The following is a 16,716-nucleotide window of genomic DNA, read 5'->3' as shown; positions in this document are numbered from 1 at the left end:
GCAAGCGCGCACGCGCAGGATCTCAAGGAGCTGACGGTGACATCGCTCATGTAAATCCATGGTATGACGCCCACAGGGGCATGATACCACGGAAAACATGCAAATGCCCACGTGGCGATGCCACGCCCAGGGGACTAGACCCTCTGATCATTTACATTAGGAACATGTAAGTAAAAAAAAAAAACATTTTTTTTTTTATACACTCATATTACACAATATTACAAGACAGGGATGGGTAGGAAGGGGTTACTAGATCACACATCACCCTGCTTGTAGGTCAAAATGCATATGGGACCTGACAGGTTCCCTTTAATATAACTCTTTGAATCCTGCTCAAAAACTCCTTGGAGTTCCCGCTCAGTTTCTGCTCCAAAAACGCAGCAAAGACTCAGTGTGCACATACCCTGACTGTTCACATGAGGAGTTTTGTTTAGTTTTTTGTTTTGTTTTTTGCCTAAAGAGGTTTTGAAAACTGCGATTGGAAAAAAAAGTAGGTCCTGAAGGACATATGTAGAAACTAGGCACTTTCCAAAGAAAAGGCTGAAAAGAGCGCTTCACAAAATAACTGTTACAAAACTCTCTAAGGCCCTGTGCGCACGCTGCGGATTTACCGCGGATTTTCCGCAGAATTGCTGCTGTCTAACATTGCTGCAGTCATTCCCCAGCAAATCCTATGGGTTTTAAAAAATGCTGTGCGCACACTGTGTTTTTTTTATACCCAATACCCGCGGATTTTCCGCTGCGGAATTAATGATTATGTCACTTCTTTTCCGCAAGTACCTACGGTTTTTGCCATAGATAATGGTAAAAACTGTGGGGACCAACTTGCGGAAAATCCACGGCAAAACTGCGGCAAAAACGCGGGTGTGGGATTCTTTCAGAGGGCCCGTTTTTTTCTTAAGAAAATGGCACTTTCTAGTGCGCACATAGCCTAAGGGTATGTGGACAGTCTTTATGCTGAGTATTCAGAGCAGAAACTCAGTTTTTGAGAAGTTTTGAAATTTGGAAGATTATTTGAAGAATTATTACTACTAATAATAAAAAAAAACTATACTTATTTGGAATTTATAAACTCATACTGACCTGGGAAATCATATTGCCAGGTCCGTTTTACCATACAGTAAACATGGTAAATAGAAAAAAAAAATTGTGGAATTGCACTTTCTTGCAATTTCAACGCACTTGGAATTTTTTTCACGTTTTCCAATAGAATATGGGGCAGAATTAATGGTGTCAAAAGTACAACTCGTCCCTCAATAAACAAGCCCCCCTATGGCTATATCGATGGAAAAATAAAAAAAATTCTGACTCTTGGAAGAAAGTGAGGAAAGAACAAAAATTGAAAACCACTGTGCTCAACTGCTAGGTGGCGCCAGCTGCTCTTCGGTCCCGCGTCAGCTACCTCAGGGACCCGTAAATCATCAGCAGAAATACATCAGGACAAATACATTTACAATATGCCTGGTACCCAAAACAAATAATTTTTACAGCACAATTAGCATAAAACAGTAGGAGGCAGCGACCACCTCCACATAACTATGTACAGTGCTGGCCAAAAGTATTGGCACCCCTGCAATTCTGTCAGATAATACTCAGTTTCTTCTTGAAAATGATTGCAATCACAAATTATTTGGTATTATCTTCATTTATTTTGCTTGCAATGAAAAAACACAAGAGAATGAAACAAAAATCAAATAATTGATCATTTCACACAAAACTCCAAAAATGGGCCAGACAAAAGTATTGGCACCCTTAGCCTAATACTTGGTTGCACAACCTTTAGTCAAAATAACTGCGAACAACCTCTTCCGGTAACCATCAATGAGTTTCTTACAATGCTCTGCTGGAATTTTAGACTACTCTTCTTTGGCAAACTGCTCCAGGTCCCTGAGATTTGAAGGGTGCCTTCTCCAAACTGCCATTTTGAGATCTCTCCACAGGTGTTCTATGGGATTCAGGTCTGGTCTCATTGCTGGCCACTTTAGTAGTCTCCAGTGCTTTCTATCAAACCATTTTCTAGTGCTTTTTGAAGTGTTTCGGGTCATTGTCCTGCTGGAAGACCCATGACCTCTGAGGAAGACCCAGCTTTCTCACACTGGGCCCTACATTATGCTGCAAAATTTGTTGGTAGTCTTCAGACTTCATAATGCCATGTACACGGTCAAGCAGTCCAGTGCCAGAGGCAGCAAAGCAACCCCAAAACATCAGGGAACCTCTGCCATGTTTGACTGTAGGGACCATGTTCTTTTCTTTAAATGCCTCTTTTTTTTCCCTGTAAACTCTATGTTGATGGCTTTTCCCAAAAACCTCTACTTTTGTCTCATCTGACCAGAGAACATTCTTACAAAATGTTTTAGTCTTTCTCAGGTAAGTTTTGGCAAACTCCAGCCTGGCTTTTTTATGTCTCGGGGTAAGAAGTGGGGTCTTCCTAGGTATCCTACCATACAGACCCTTTTCATTCAGATGCTGACGGATAGTACGGGTTGACACTGTTGTACCCTCGGACTGCAGGGCAGCTTGAACTTGTTTGGCTGTTAGTTGAGGTTCTTTATCCACCATCCGCACATTCTTGCGTTGAAATCTCTCGTCAATTTTTCTTTTCCTTCCACATCTAGGGAGGTTAGCCACAGTGCCATGGGCTTTAAACTTCTTGATGATACTGCGCACCATAGACACAGGAACTTTCAGGTCTTTTGAGATGGACTTGTAGCCTTGAGATTGCTCATGCTTCCTCACAATTTGGATTCTCAAGTCCTCAGACAGTTCATTGGTCTTCTTTCTTTTCTCCATGCTCAATGTGGTACACACAAGAACACATGACAGAGGTTGAGTCAACTTTAATCCATGTCAACTGGCTGCAAGTGTGATTTAGTTATTGCCAACACCTGTTAGGTGCCACAGGTAAGTTACAGGTGCTGTTAATTACACAAATTAGAGAAGCATCACATGATTTTTCAAACAGTGCCAATACTTTTGTCCACCCCCTTTTTTTATGTTTGGTGTGGAATTATATCCAGTTTGGCTTTATGACAATTTTTTTTTTATCATTGAAGACAAATTAAATGAAGATAATACCAAAGAATTTGTGATTGAAATTATTTTCAAGAAGAAACTGAGTATTATCTGACAGAATTGCAGGCGTGCCAATACTTTTGGCCGACACTGTAACTCTTTTGTTTGGTCGGTCTTATCAACCAATTACAATGAAGCTTTAATTTTAACAGAAACGTTTCAGAAATGAAAGGTAGGCTCTGATTGGTTGCTATAATTAACAAAGAAACCTATTTTTAAACAGTTTTAATAAATGAGGCTCAATGTTTGCTTATTTCCAGAATCCAAGGTTTTCCAGTAGAACGTTTCTCACCTTCATACTACCTCCGCCAGCTTGCTTTCTTCCCATAATGCAATCTGGTGCCACGTCTTCCTCAGGTAAGTAATGCATAGAACATAAGCAAAAGCATCATTTACTAGACCCTCATGCTTCCTCCCATTCCATCATAGTTCAGTTCTCTAGCTTATACTATATGTCCATTATAGGCACACAGACAGGTCCGCAGGTACTCAGCCACATATGCAGCAATCTGCAATGCATGTTGTGCTCTGACACATTTTTATTTAGCCGGCATTAACATATTAAGTAAATTCTCTCAGCTAGCAGTGAGACTGAGGTTACTGCAGTTCAAATTGCCCTTGGTTTGACCCGGTGAGTGTGCCTGCAGTATGCTCACTGAGGTCACTGTAAGCACACTCCTTACATGGAGTGCCTGTACTTCCAGAAAAAGGGGGATGCGTTCTGCGTTCACTGAGCATGCCCCCCCCCCCATATACTGGAAGACCGAGGAGTCATGGGACCTCCAAAATGGATCTCAGACCGGATTTTAAAATAAATTGGTGAAAAAGGGAATGTGTTTGGGAGTGTTTTTTCAAATATGCTTTTTATTTTCGTCTTTATTTATTTTTTTATTAATGACTGAGTTAGTAATCTCCGTTATCTGATAGACGTCGCAACATTACTAACCCCTGGGCTTGATGCCAGGTAACTTTACAGTCAGTTTCAACCCCTATATCACCCAGTTTGCCACTTCACCAGGTCAACGGGTTGAGGTAGGGCAAAGTATCTGGACTGGTGCATCCGGGGGGAGATTAGAGTTAAAATTCACAGTGGCAGGAAGCATGATCGTGGACATCTGTGTTCTCCCGTTGGCAACAGTCACATCTTCGCAGGAAAACTGACACAACGTTCTAAATGCAGTGTCACCAGATCATGGGTATTGCCTAAAAGTGAGAAATTTGGCGCTACAGCAACATTTTTGTGAAGTACCTATGGGTTTAAAATAATCACTATACCCCTGAATAAGATCCTTGAGGGGTCTAGTTTCCAAAATGGGGTCACTTGTTGGGGGTTTCTGCTGTATAGGTACCTTAGGAGCCCTGCAAATGCGATATGGTGCCCACAATTTATTTAAACTTTTCCAAAATTCAAATGGTGCTCCTTCTGTTCTGAGCCATCCCGTTTGTTCAAACAGAGGTTTTTGACCACACGTGAGGTATCCCTGTGCTCATAAGAAATTGGATAAACTGTGTGGTGCACTTTTTGGTGTTGCGTCTTGAAAAAGCGAGAAATTTAAATGCTAAAAGCAACATTTTTGTGAAAAGAATTAGTATTTTCAACATGACGACCTAAGGTTATCAAATTTTGTGAAGTACCTGTGGGTTCAAAATGTTCACTATACCTCTGGATGAAATTATTGAGGGGTCTATTTTCCAGAATGAAGTCACATGTGGGGGACTTCCACTGTTTAGGCACATCAAGGGCTCTCCAAATGGCATTCACTAATGATTCCAGCCAAATTTTCCGTCAAATGGCGCTCCTTCCCTTCCGAGCACAAACAATTGATTTCCACCACATTTGAGGTATCAGTGTACTCAGGAAAAATTGCACAATAAACTGAATGTGCATTTTTTTCCTGTTACCCTTGTGAAAAATCTGTGGTTGAAGTAACAATTTTGTGGTAAAATGTATTTTTTTTTATTTTCACACCTCCACATTATAAAAATCTGTGAAGCACCTGGGAGTTCAAGGTGTTCACCAAACATCTAGATAAATTCCTTGAGGGGTCTAGTTCCATAATGGGGTCACATGTGGGGGAGCTCCACTGTTTAGGAACCTCAGGGGCTCTCCAAACACAACATGGCATCCTCTAATGATTCCAGCCAATTTTACAGTCAAATGATGCTCCTTCCATTTCAAGCCTTGCCATGCGCCCAAACAGTTGATTTTCACCACATATGAGGTATCAGCATACTCAGGAGAAATTGCACAATAAATTTTATGGAACATTTTATCCGTAAATCTTTGTGAAAAAAAGGCTACCTGGTGAAGTAACAATTTTGTGGAAAAAAAAAATAAAATATATAATTGGAATAAAAATAGTGAGATCTTGGCCTCACTTATCTCCCCCTTAACGCAAGTCTCTGATATTCTGGACGCCAGTATAAACCTGGCGAACTCCGCAAAAAACAACCAAGTAACGCAAAAGTCCCTGTGACAGATCTTTTGATCGAGGGCGCTTTGGCTTCTAAACAAGACATGTGTAAGATCCCTCTCCTTACCAAACTTACCTTTCTTCACTATATGAAGATAAAACAAGAGATCCAACCGTTACTGACACAATCTTGTCTCGATAGGCCCCCAACTACCTTTGAATCCTTTTGTGCGCAAAGACACCCAAAAAGATACTATCACATTTATACAACACTCTACTCACTAAAAAAATTGATGATAAAAAGAGCATATCTGCTGGGGTGGGAGAGAGATTTGAATATTATGTTCACTGAAGCACAAGCGAACCAAATATACGAAGCATCACATGGGCCGTCATGCTGTGTTAGAGTTCAGGAGAATTCGTTTAAAGTGGTTGCGAGATGGTACATTGTTCCCACATTATCTAACACCTGGAGCACCTCCTCCTCAGACCAATGTTGGAGATGCAAGGAGGCCAGAGGGTCTTATTTTCACATGTGGTGGACATGCCCGATTTTACAACCCTTTTGGGAGATTATGTCCCAACTACTATCTAAACTCACAAGCAAAGCGGTACATCTGGACCCGAGACAAATCCTTTTAAATCTCCCGATGTGGCCTAAAGATAGGACCAACTCGAAACTGGTGACATTTGTGGGCTCGGCCTGTAAGCTTCTTATAGCTCAACTGTGGCGCACAACAAAGACACTCACCCTCGCGCAACTCCTGCTGAAAATTGACCAATTATATTACGCAGAAGAGCTCTCAGCTCTGACACAGCAAAATATGCCCTCTTTCACACGAGTCTGGAAAGCTTGGCAAGTCTATAGGACTAAACCCTGTTTCCTAGCAATTACGGCAGAGAGGGGGGCACATGAAGTACCCCGGCAAAAGGAGACAGAACAGAGGCCTACGAGACATTCATCGCCACATGAGAAGTGATGAACTACTGATAGAGCATTTAGCACACTAACTATCAGATGAATAGATCCCAGACCACCCACTCCCAACCCTCTATCCTCTTCTTTCTTCTCCTACTTCCTAATTCCTTGATTCACTAATTTTAATTTTTCCTAAGGGCTGAATCTCCTGAGTTAAATAGTTGCTTTCTTTGATCTCAGCCATCAACCCTTACCTCACAATTTCTTTTGTTTTCATTTTATAAAATAGATACATTACAATTTAGAAAACAAGTTAATGATGTTGCTCTGATTAACCCACCAACCTATTGAATGTTTTAACACTATGTTCAGCGCAAAGTGTATTTGTATCGATGGGACTCGATTATAGTGGGATGAGCCAAATGTTATTCGACTATTCGAATTGATCTTAAACTTGATTAAATGTATTGTTGAATAGGTTATGCTAAACTTGCATCAATAAATAAAACTTTAAAACAAAAAAAAAAAATTATATATATATATTTTCACGGCTCAACTTTATAAATTTCTGTAAAGCCCCTGGGGGTTCAAGTTGCTCACCAAACATCTAGATGAATTCATTGAGGGGTTTAGTTTCTAAAATGGGATCACTTATGGTGGAGCTCTATTGTTTAGGCACCTCAGGGGTCTCCAAATACGACATGGTGCCTGCTGATTTCAGTTAATTTTGCTTTCAAAAATTCAAATGGCACTCCTTCCCTTCTGAGCCCAGCCATGCGTCCAAACAGTAGATTTCCTCTACATTTGAGATATCAGCATACTCAGGAGAATTGCACAATAAATTGTATGGTAGATTTTCTCCTGTTACTCATGTTAAAAAAAAAAAGATATCTGTTTAATTAACAATTTTCTGGTAAAATGTATTTTTTTATCTAGATAAATTCCTTGAGTCCTTGTTCCAAAATTCAAATATTGCTCCTTCTATTCTGAGCCCTCCCATTTGTCCAAGAGAGGTTTCTGACCACATGTTGGGTGTCAGTGCGTTCAGAAGAAAATGGGTAACACATTTTGGGGTCCATTTTGTAGTGTTATTTCTTCTAAAAGTGAATAAATTGGGTCTTGAGCAACAATTTTAGGTAAAATAATATTTTGGGTTTTTTTCATTCCAAATTGTTTTAGTTCCTGTGAAGCACCTAAAGGGTTAATAAACTTCCTGGATGTGATTTTGAGTACTTTGAGATGTGCAGTATTTATAATAGCGTCACTTTTTGGAGTTTTCTGTCACCTAGTCTTCTCAAAGTCACTTCAAATGTGAGGTGGTCCCTAAAAAAAATGGTTTTGTAAATTTTGTTGAAAAAAAAATGGGAAATTGCAGATGAACTTCCTAACCCCAAAAATATGTATGAATATATACAGTATGCATATACTTGTCATTCTCTCTTTGAATAGATTCACACAGATAGTTGGTGCGAAGCAACATGCTTTTGTATGATCAGATATAAATCTGGGGAATCTAAGGCTATGTGTGCATACTGCATCTTTGTGGTGACCACAAAGATGTACATTTTTGGTTCCGAAAAAACGCCTCCTTGGCATGCATTTCTTGCTGCGTTTTTTTACAGCAGTTTTGCCCAGTGCATTTTTTTAAGTCAAATCTATTTACTAGAAGGGCTCAAAAACACTGGCAAAACGCAGAAAGAATTGACATGCTGCATCTTTGTGGTCACCATAAAGACGCATCCAAAAAAAAGCTGCAATGTGCACACAGCAAAAATGAAATATCATACACTTTGCTGGGGAAGGAAATGCATTCAGTTTTGTGACCAAAACTGCGCCTAAATAAACGCACAAAAACGCGGCAAAAAACTCAGCGTGTGCACAAGGACTTGGTCAACATTTTGAACTCTATCATGTTCTTCAAACGATTCTGCTGAAACTGACCATTGCCATTAGGGAAAATTGTTGCAATAAACAGGAGTACTTAAGAGATTTAAGTAATTGTTTCAATCTAAAACAGTGTTCGTTCACCACCTTTAGTTCTTATGTTGGTGAGTTTTCTACCATGAACTGCTCGCTTCAGAACCTTTTACAACATATCTACAGAATTAAGGATAAGGCTTTGACTTGGCCATTACAAAACTTTCATTTTGTAATCAATCTGTTGCCAAAGACTTGTACGCTTTGGGTCATTACTTTGCTGCATGACCAATGTTCTCCTGAGATCCAGCGTACATTTTTTTCTTTTAAAATTTTCAGTTCATTGTTCTATCAATATGGCAAGCTATCATGCCATGGATGCAGTGAAACATGCAGAAGCTATGACACTACAAACTCCATATTTCACAGATGGTATGAGGTTTTTATACTGTAAAACAATGTTTTGCTTTCTTCAAATATAATCATTTGCACTGAAAGCAAAAAAACAACTATTTTCATGGGGCCGAGACGAAGCAGTGGGTGGATATTGAAGCTAATCTTTTAGATTGGACCTTGACCTCCTTGCACTGGATCGCGAAACATAGAAGACCTAAGAGCATTTTGAACTCCCCTTTGACAAGGGACCTACTCATCATTTGGGACAGAACTAATGCTCATTTTAATCTGTCTGAAGCATGGGGCCCCCTGACACCCCTTTTTTTGATAATCCCGACTTCCCGCCGGCTTTTGGTGTGGACAGGTTTATGATGTGGTCTTCATCTCAGAGGCCTAGGGTTGGCGATACCCTATTGGGAGCGCCTGCTCTGCCAACCTTACAGCATTTCCGAGCCGCCTTCCCTGATCAACAAATCTAGCGGTTTATGTATTTGCAGTTGCAATCGTTCATTTCCTCTGCTCGCTCAGCCTCCGACCTGGCCAGGGTCTGTACCAACTTTGAATCCCTTTTGATCCAACTAGAATCTCCATCCCACGTAATTTCCCAGGTTTACTCCATTTTGATTGACCCAATCAATTCGAATCCAGTCTGGTACGTGAAATCCTGGGAGAAAGATCTGGGGAGTGCTTCCTCTGACCTGGATTGGGCAAAAGCTCATATGTGTGTACATAGGCTTCTCTTGCCTTGTAAAATGCAGGAAAAAAACTTTAAGATCATTTCCCGTTGGTATAGGTGTCCGAAGGAGCTACACAAAATCTTCCCGACCGTCCTTGACACTTGTTGGAGATGTAATGCTGCTGAGGGATCCATGCTACATATCTGGTGGTCCTGCCCGATAATTCAGGAATTGTGGCATAAAGTTTTCCAAATTCATAACCACATAACAGGGCTGACAATCACATGCTCTCCGCAGATCGGTCTCTTGTCCATGATCCCCGGAGCTTTCAAAGAGATCAAGCAAGGTCTTCTCCGTCATTTTGTTGCCGCGACCAGAGCAATCATCCCGAGAAAGTGGAAGTCGGGCGTAACCCCGACAATTGTGGAGTGGTTGGCGGAAATGGACCACATTTGCAGGATGGAGAAACTATCCTCCCACTCTGAGCTCCAGCTGAGCAAGTTTTTCAGCTGTTGGACGCCGTGGCTTCTATTTAGAGAATCCGCTGATTTCGAGGTCATCCTTTCCTCTTAGGAACCAATCGCTTAATTTTTGCTTGGTTCGTGCTGAGAGGTGGAGTGTAGATCTCCTTAAACCGGTTGTGTTCCAAGGGAGACCCCAAGTCCCTCCTTCCCTGCCCCCCCTTCTATCCCCCCTTTCTCTTCTTTTTCTTTCTCTGATCTGTCTTTCCTCTCATTTGAATTCTTCTTTGCTTTTTATTAACATTCTTTTCTCTTTCCAGTTTTTTTTATGAATCTAAATTTAGTGCTTCAGAAATCAACGTTCTTATGTTCATTGACTCATTACCAAAATCCACGTGGAGATTGTGTGTACTTGATCTCTTATTGTGATTGTCTTTATTTCCTCGATATGTGGAAGTACTCATGCACAAACTGAAAATATGCCACTATGTTACAGAATTACTTATAATTGATTTTGTATGATATTTTCTCTTTTCAATAAACATTTTTGAAAAAAAAACAAAAAAACTATTTTGGTCTCATTTGTCTATAAAATATAAAAAAAAAATTGTTCCATGGCCTACTAGCTTCTCCAGGTGATTTTTTTTAGCAAACTGCAGCCAGGCAGCAATGCTCTTTTTGGAGAAAAGTGGCTTTCTCCTAACAATGCTGCCATATACACACACACACACAACATTGTAGTCTATTGTCCTCTTCATGGTGGATTCATAAACCGTATCATTAGCTAATAGGAGATAAGCTTTTATTAAATTAGAGGTTCTTGGGTTCCTTAGTGACCCAGTGGATTAATCTACACCTTGCACTGGGAGTGATCTTTATTGGTCGACCACTCCTGGGGAGTGTAAAAATGGTCTTGAATTTCCACTATTTATACACAACCGACTTAATGTAGTTGGTGGAGAACACCTCTAGAGATGATTTATAACTTTTTCCAGCCTGATGAGCAACAACTACCCTTCCTCTGAGGTCCTCCGAAATATTCTTTGTGCACATAGCACTTTTGTAAAAGTGCACTAAGAAGATCAGACTTTGATAGATTCCTCTTTCAATAAAACTGTCCATACCTGATTCATCCCATTGATTGAAAACACCAAGCTATAATTTCACCTTCTAATGGTCTGTTAATTCTAAAGGCTTTCATCATTTTCTACTATTGTAATATTGGATTATTTACCTCTAGAACAATAAAATAAATTCTAACATACTTTACTCAACTGTTTTTGGTTTTCTTTATCTACTTTGAGTGAAAATTCTAATCTAGGTTTTTGTCAAATTTATGCAGAAACATGGAAAATTCTGGAGGATTCATAAACTTTAAAGGACCACTGTATACACACACACACACACACACACACACACACACACACACACACACACACACACACTATTTAGAAGTATTGGGACACAGTTCTTGATCATTTAAATCATGTTTATTCGCTGCCTCTACAAACACTTGTGAAAGCTCACTGAAGTTATGTGGGACGCTAATCACTAAACAGACACATTGTGAGGAAGGATAGTCAAATGTTCTGGGGTTAGGTACCAAGGGAACATGACAAGATTAAGGGGATAGGCACAGGAGTAGTCAGGTCACAGTCTGGAGTCAGAATAACTGCAGGGTACCGGATCAGAACAGAGGGACAAGGGAAAAGGATAGTCAAACAAAGTCAAAAGGTTGGGCAGCAAAAGATCAATTCCCAGAGTACAGATACAAAATGACAACTAGCACAACTGAACACAAGAATAAGATTGGCAGTGCTCTAGGATAAACTGCTCAGCTAAAAAGCTGGGCAATTTCAGGAAAAAATTAATATCTGCAAAAATCCAGCACCTCCCAAAATGAGATTGGACAACTGAGCGGCCACTCAAATTACTGGCAGCTAAGCACACTCCAGTTCGAGTTTGGATGATTGAGCTGTCATTCACCCAACTGACATCCCCGTATACCCTGAACACAAATTGGAGAAATCGTGACATGCGTTACTACATTAGAATATGACTGTTCTAATAAGTCAGTTAGAAATATTTCTTTATTCTAAAAGATTACATTATCAACTGTGAGTGGTATTATTGAATAGTAGAAGCATGCAGGAATCACCGCAATTCTGCCACAAAGTGATTGACTGTGTAAAGTTACAGAGAGTGGTCACTGAGTGCTGACGTTCATAGTACAGTATAGTGTATAAAAGTCACCGAAACTCTGCTGAATTAATAACTGCATAGTTACAAACCTAATCTGGTATTATCATCCCCCCATATTGTTACTCAAGAGCTTCATGGCAAGAGTTTCCATGGTCACGCAGGTGCAGGCAAGCAGCTTGGGAAAGGTCCTCTTCTGTTCCAGCATGACAGTGTGTTCATGCATAAAGCAAGGTCCATAAAAGGCATCATTGGGCGAGTTTGGTATGGAAGAACCTTACTGGATCGCACAGACCCCAGACCTCAAACCCATTGAACCTCTTTGTGACGGACTAGAATATAGATTAGGAGCCAGGCCCTCTTGTCCTAAATCAGCAGGACAAATTCACTTATGAATTAATGGACAAAAGTTCCCATCAGACACACTCCAAAATCTTGTAGAACGTCTGGACGAGTGGGAGCTACAAGGGAAGGGGGCAAGGATTGGGATCATTGACTATGGCGTTAGAAGGGGATATCATAAAAACTCCTCTAAAGGCCACTTTACACGCTACGACATCGCTTGAGCGATCTTGTTGGGGTCACGGAATTTGTGACGCACATCCGGCCGCTTTAGCAATGTCGTTGCGTGTGACACCTATTAGCGATTTTCAATCGTTGCAAAAACGTTCAAAATCGCTAATCGGTGACATCCCTCCCTAATCTCAATTATCGTTGCTGCTGCAGTAACTATGTAGTTCGTCGTTCCTGCGGCAGCACACATCGCTATGTGTGACACCGCAGGAACGAGGAACCTGACCTTACCTGCGGTCACCCGCAATGAGGAAGGAAGGAGGTGGGCGGGATATTCCTGCCGCTAATCTCCGCCCCTCCGCTTTGATTGGGCGGCTGCTTAGTGATGTCGCTGTGACGCAGAACGAACCGCCCCCTTAGAAAGGAGGCGGTTCGCCGGTCACAGCGACATCGCTAGGCAGGTGAGTATGTCTGACGGGTGTTAGCGATGTTGTGCGTTACGGGCAGCGATTTACCTGTGTCGTACAACTGATGGGGGCGGTTACGCACGCTAGTGATATCGGTAACGATATTGCAGCCTGTAAAGCGGCCTTAAGTGTAATATGTAGGTGTCCCCATACCTCTGTCCAGATATACCGGTACAGTATGCACCATAAAAATATGCTTATACATATAACAAATATAGGAACAAGATTTCTGAAAAATGCAATGCCATCTTTAATCAGTATTAAAAACCTTGCAGTGATAATATTTTAATAGAGAACACAGGTGGTGTAAAAGAATAAAAGATACATTATGAAAAAATTAGTAATAAGAGAAAAGGTAACAAAAAGCTATTAAAAAGGTGATAGTTTGCAAATAGCATTTTCATTTCAGGTAACAGAAAGAAAGCGAGTTCATCCGTTCAATTCAGCTGTATGACAAAATACTCGGAAGCATAAATTCAGTCTAAACATCTTAAAAGCAGGTATTTTCCCTCAAGGAAAATAAGGACCTATAAATAAATTACAATACAGCGAAATTGCCTGAACTTGCCTTATTTCTGATCTCCAGCCTTTTATTAAAGTCACATAAAACAGCATCAACACTGTACACATTTCATCAGAACAGAGGAGTTGATCTATAAAATAAATTGCCTTCAAGGATGTCAGTGTTACAGCAAGGAAAAACCAAGCCTCGCTGCAGTCGTATTATAAAATATATAATTATAGATATTTATATATGCATATATGCTTCTGTTTTTCAGTTTTTTCTTTTGTACAAAATGAAGAACTTTGAAAATGTAATATTAAACTTCACTAGTTTAATAACTTCATGGAGATTCAAACAGAAGGGTCGATGCTTCTCGAGCTTGAAAACACATCATACGTCATCAGCTGGAAGAGGAGGTATGTTTATTCTTGGTCTGGTGAAGAATGCGATCTTTTCCCTGTTGGCAATGTACAAAAATATTATTTAATAGGTCTTAAAATTCTATAAAATTCACAGTATTTCAAATTGAACAGGATCAGTATACAAAACGTGTATGGATGTGGCAGATTTACTGCAGCAATTTCTATGAGAATTTCTATGCGTTTCCTACGACAAAAATTCCAACCCACGTGGAGTTTTGTTGTTTCTGCTTTCACCATTCACATGTATAAAACATTTGCACAGACTGGACGTGTGAAAACACCCCAGCGTTCCTAACCCAAAGCGATATTAAATTCAGAATATTCTTAAATGTATCCACCTTGTACCTTTTTGGGGTTTATCATAGCAGAGTATGTGCGTGTTTTTAATAGGTAAAATGGAGAGCGCGTTTGGAGTACGTTTCTGATGATGACTTATGTTTTCAAACAGATAAAGGACTGAGCAGTAAAATTCTGAATATCCAATTCTTCTCTCCATGTGCCAGGGTAGTGTGGAGGGGCACCAAAATTGGTGGGTTCTCTGTTGTGTATGGGAGCCTTGAAGGGAACCTGTCAGGAGCAGTTCTGGGTGCATATTGCTTATCCCTGCCTAACTGTCCGTGTATCTAGTAGCATAGATAAAGGGATCTTTAGAAAAAAGTATTTCTAAAGATCCTTTATGATATGCTAATGAGCGCAGGGACTATTCGCAAAGGCGTTAGTTCCTGCGCTCATTCCGTGCTAACATGCTATTCAATGCCTAGCGTCATCAGCGGTGACACGCGTATCTGTGACCATTGTCACCGCTTCAGAACGCCGGGCCTAAGATTCGTGCGCATGATCACAATACCCCACACGTCTGGTCATGCGCACTAGAGATTTCTGAAGCTGGGATGCGTACACCCAGCTTCATAATACACATGACCAGGCGTGCGGGGAATTCTGATCATGCACAATGACCCTAAATCCAGCATCTGAAGTGGTGACATCGGACACATGTACGTGCATCTCTACTGAGGACGCTGAGCATTGAATAGCAATAGTCGAGGGAAATAACACCCCTGCGACTAGTACCTGCGCTCATCAGCATATTATAAAGAATCTTTAGAAATACTTTTTCTAAAGATCTCTTTTACTGTATGCTAGTGTATACAGGGAAGGTTAGGCAGGGATTACCAATATCCATCCAGAACTGCTCGTGGTTCTGGCTGCATATTGCACCTGACAGGTTCACTTTGAGATTACTTAAATATGATAAAATGATACAAAAATGATTGTCAATGCTAAAGTGCATGAAGACATTGACAACTTTAATACTGCCTGTTAGTTTTTGAGTATAATTAATAGCTGTACAGCAATAAAAACAATTAGAAAAAAAAAATACTTTTTATTGATTTACGGTTAAAGAAAAACTGTTGCTCCAAATGGCCATTTAAAAATATTAATTTAACTTCTGTGCCAGTGGTGGATGACATTTTCTTCTAAAAAAATATATGAATTGCTCTGGTCGGGAATCCAGTTTGGTCATCGATGGCAACAAGACTTGGGTAGTAGTGCCCACTTCTGTGTCAGCAATCCTCGGACTGGCATCATTGGCGCCTCTACTGCTTGATAAGTGGTGCAAAATAAGTTATGTTGTATTATGCCTGGACACTAGGCCTCATATCCTAGTAAGTAGTAGAGGCACCCAGGTTGAGGAATGCTGGCACAGACAAACTTCAGCTGAGGACTGAACTTCCATGGAGGACTGAACTAGAAGCTGGACCAGTGTAGTTTGATTCTTTTTATATAAAGTGTAAGAAGCATCAAGATTGCACATGAATACTTTTCTCTTGTTTGAGTGTTGAGCCCTTGGTTACATTGTTGAACTAATAAAGATTTGAAATAATTACAATGGGAAACATTTTTATTAAAGCTCCAGTGTTTTGTTTTGTTTTTTATTTCACTGCTTTAAATCTAAGTTTCCTCCCCCTAGTCTTATACTCATCCTCAGGATTCTTCAGCTGTTATTGGCAATAGACATTTCTGTCTCTGGCAATTTGTGACCCACTAGGTAACTCTAGTGTTTCATGGAGCGCACCGAAGGTCATACTTCAATACAAGTCTATGAGAGCCTCGTTCTGGCTTTCAGACTTGTAGTGAGAGCTTGTGATGTAACTTCTGGACAGAAGTTGCGGTCAAAAATACTGATGCAGAACCGGAGCAACGTCTAAAAAAGTTGAAGATGCCAGATGGTCATTGTAAGACCGGGGGCAGGGAACTTAGATTTAAACTACTACTCAAGCAGTGACACTAAAAAATATCCACTGGAGTGATGCCTTGAAGTTTTTCTTTAGGAAACTAAGGGGTACTTTGCACGTTGCGACATCGCTAGCATCGGCTAGCGATGCCGAGCGAGATAGTACCCGCCCCCGTCGCATATGCGATATGTGGTGATTGCTGCCGTTGCGAACATTATCGCTACGGCAGCTTCACACGCACATACCTGCTCGGCGACGTCGCTGTGACCGCCGAACTATCCCTCCTTCAAGGGGGAGGTGCGTTCGGCGTCACAGCGACGTCACTAATCGGCCGGCCAATAGAAGCGTAGGGGCGGGACATAACACGCCTTCCACAGCCCAGTGACTCACAGAGACTGGCGCCAGCCGCGGTGATGTCAGGTGAGCAGGAAGTAGACGTGACATCACCAGATCCCCGAGGTCACAGAGCCAGGGGATCAGGCAATGGTGAAGAGCGGTCCGCAATAGCGTCGCTCAT

At 40.9% G+C, this 16,716-nt stretch overlaps 1 protein-coding gene across 1 annotated transcript in view; it reads right to left on the bottom strand.

Annotated features, from left to right (window-relative positions):
• Positions 1-13,261: 13,261 nt before the first annotated feature.
• The window catches only part of WWC3 (WWC family member 3), a 233,001-nt gene continuing 229,546 nt past the window's right edge, over positions 13,262-16,716 (bottom strand). The window contains 1 exon segment of the mRNA XM_075335493.1: positions 13,262-13,997. Coding sequence (XP_075191608.1) covers positions 13,931-13,997 — 67 coding nt within the window. The 3' untranslated portion in view covers positions 13,262-13,930.

Source organism: Anomaloglossus baeobatrachus, chromosome 2 (genome assembly GCF_048569485.1).
Source record: "Anomaloglossus baeobatrachus isolate aAnoBae1 chromosome 2, aAnoBae1.hap1, whole genome shotgun sequence".
Classification (NCBI taxonomy): Eukaryota; Metazoa; Chordata; class Amphibia; order Anura; family Aromobatidae; genus Anomaloglossus; species Anomaloglossus baeobatrachus.
This window is presented reverse-complemented; position numbering and strand designations above follow the sequence as displayed.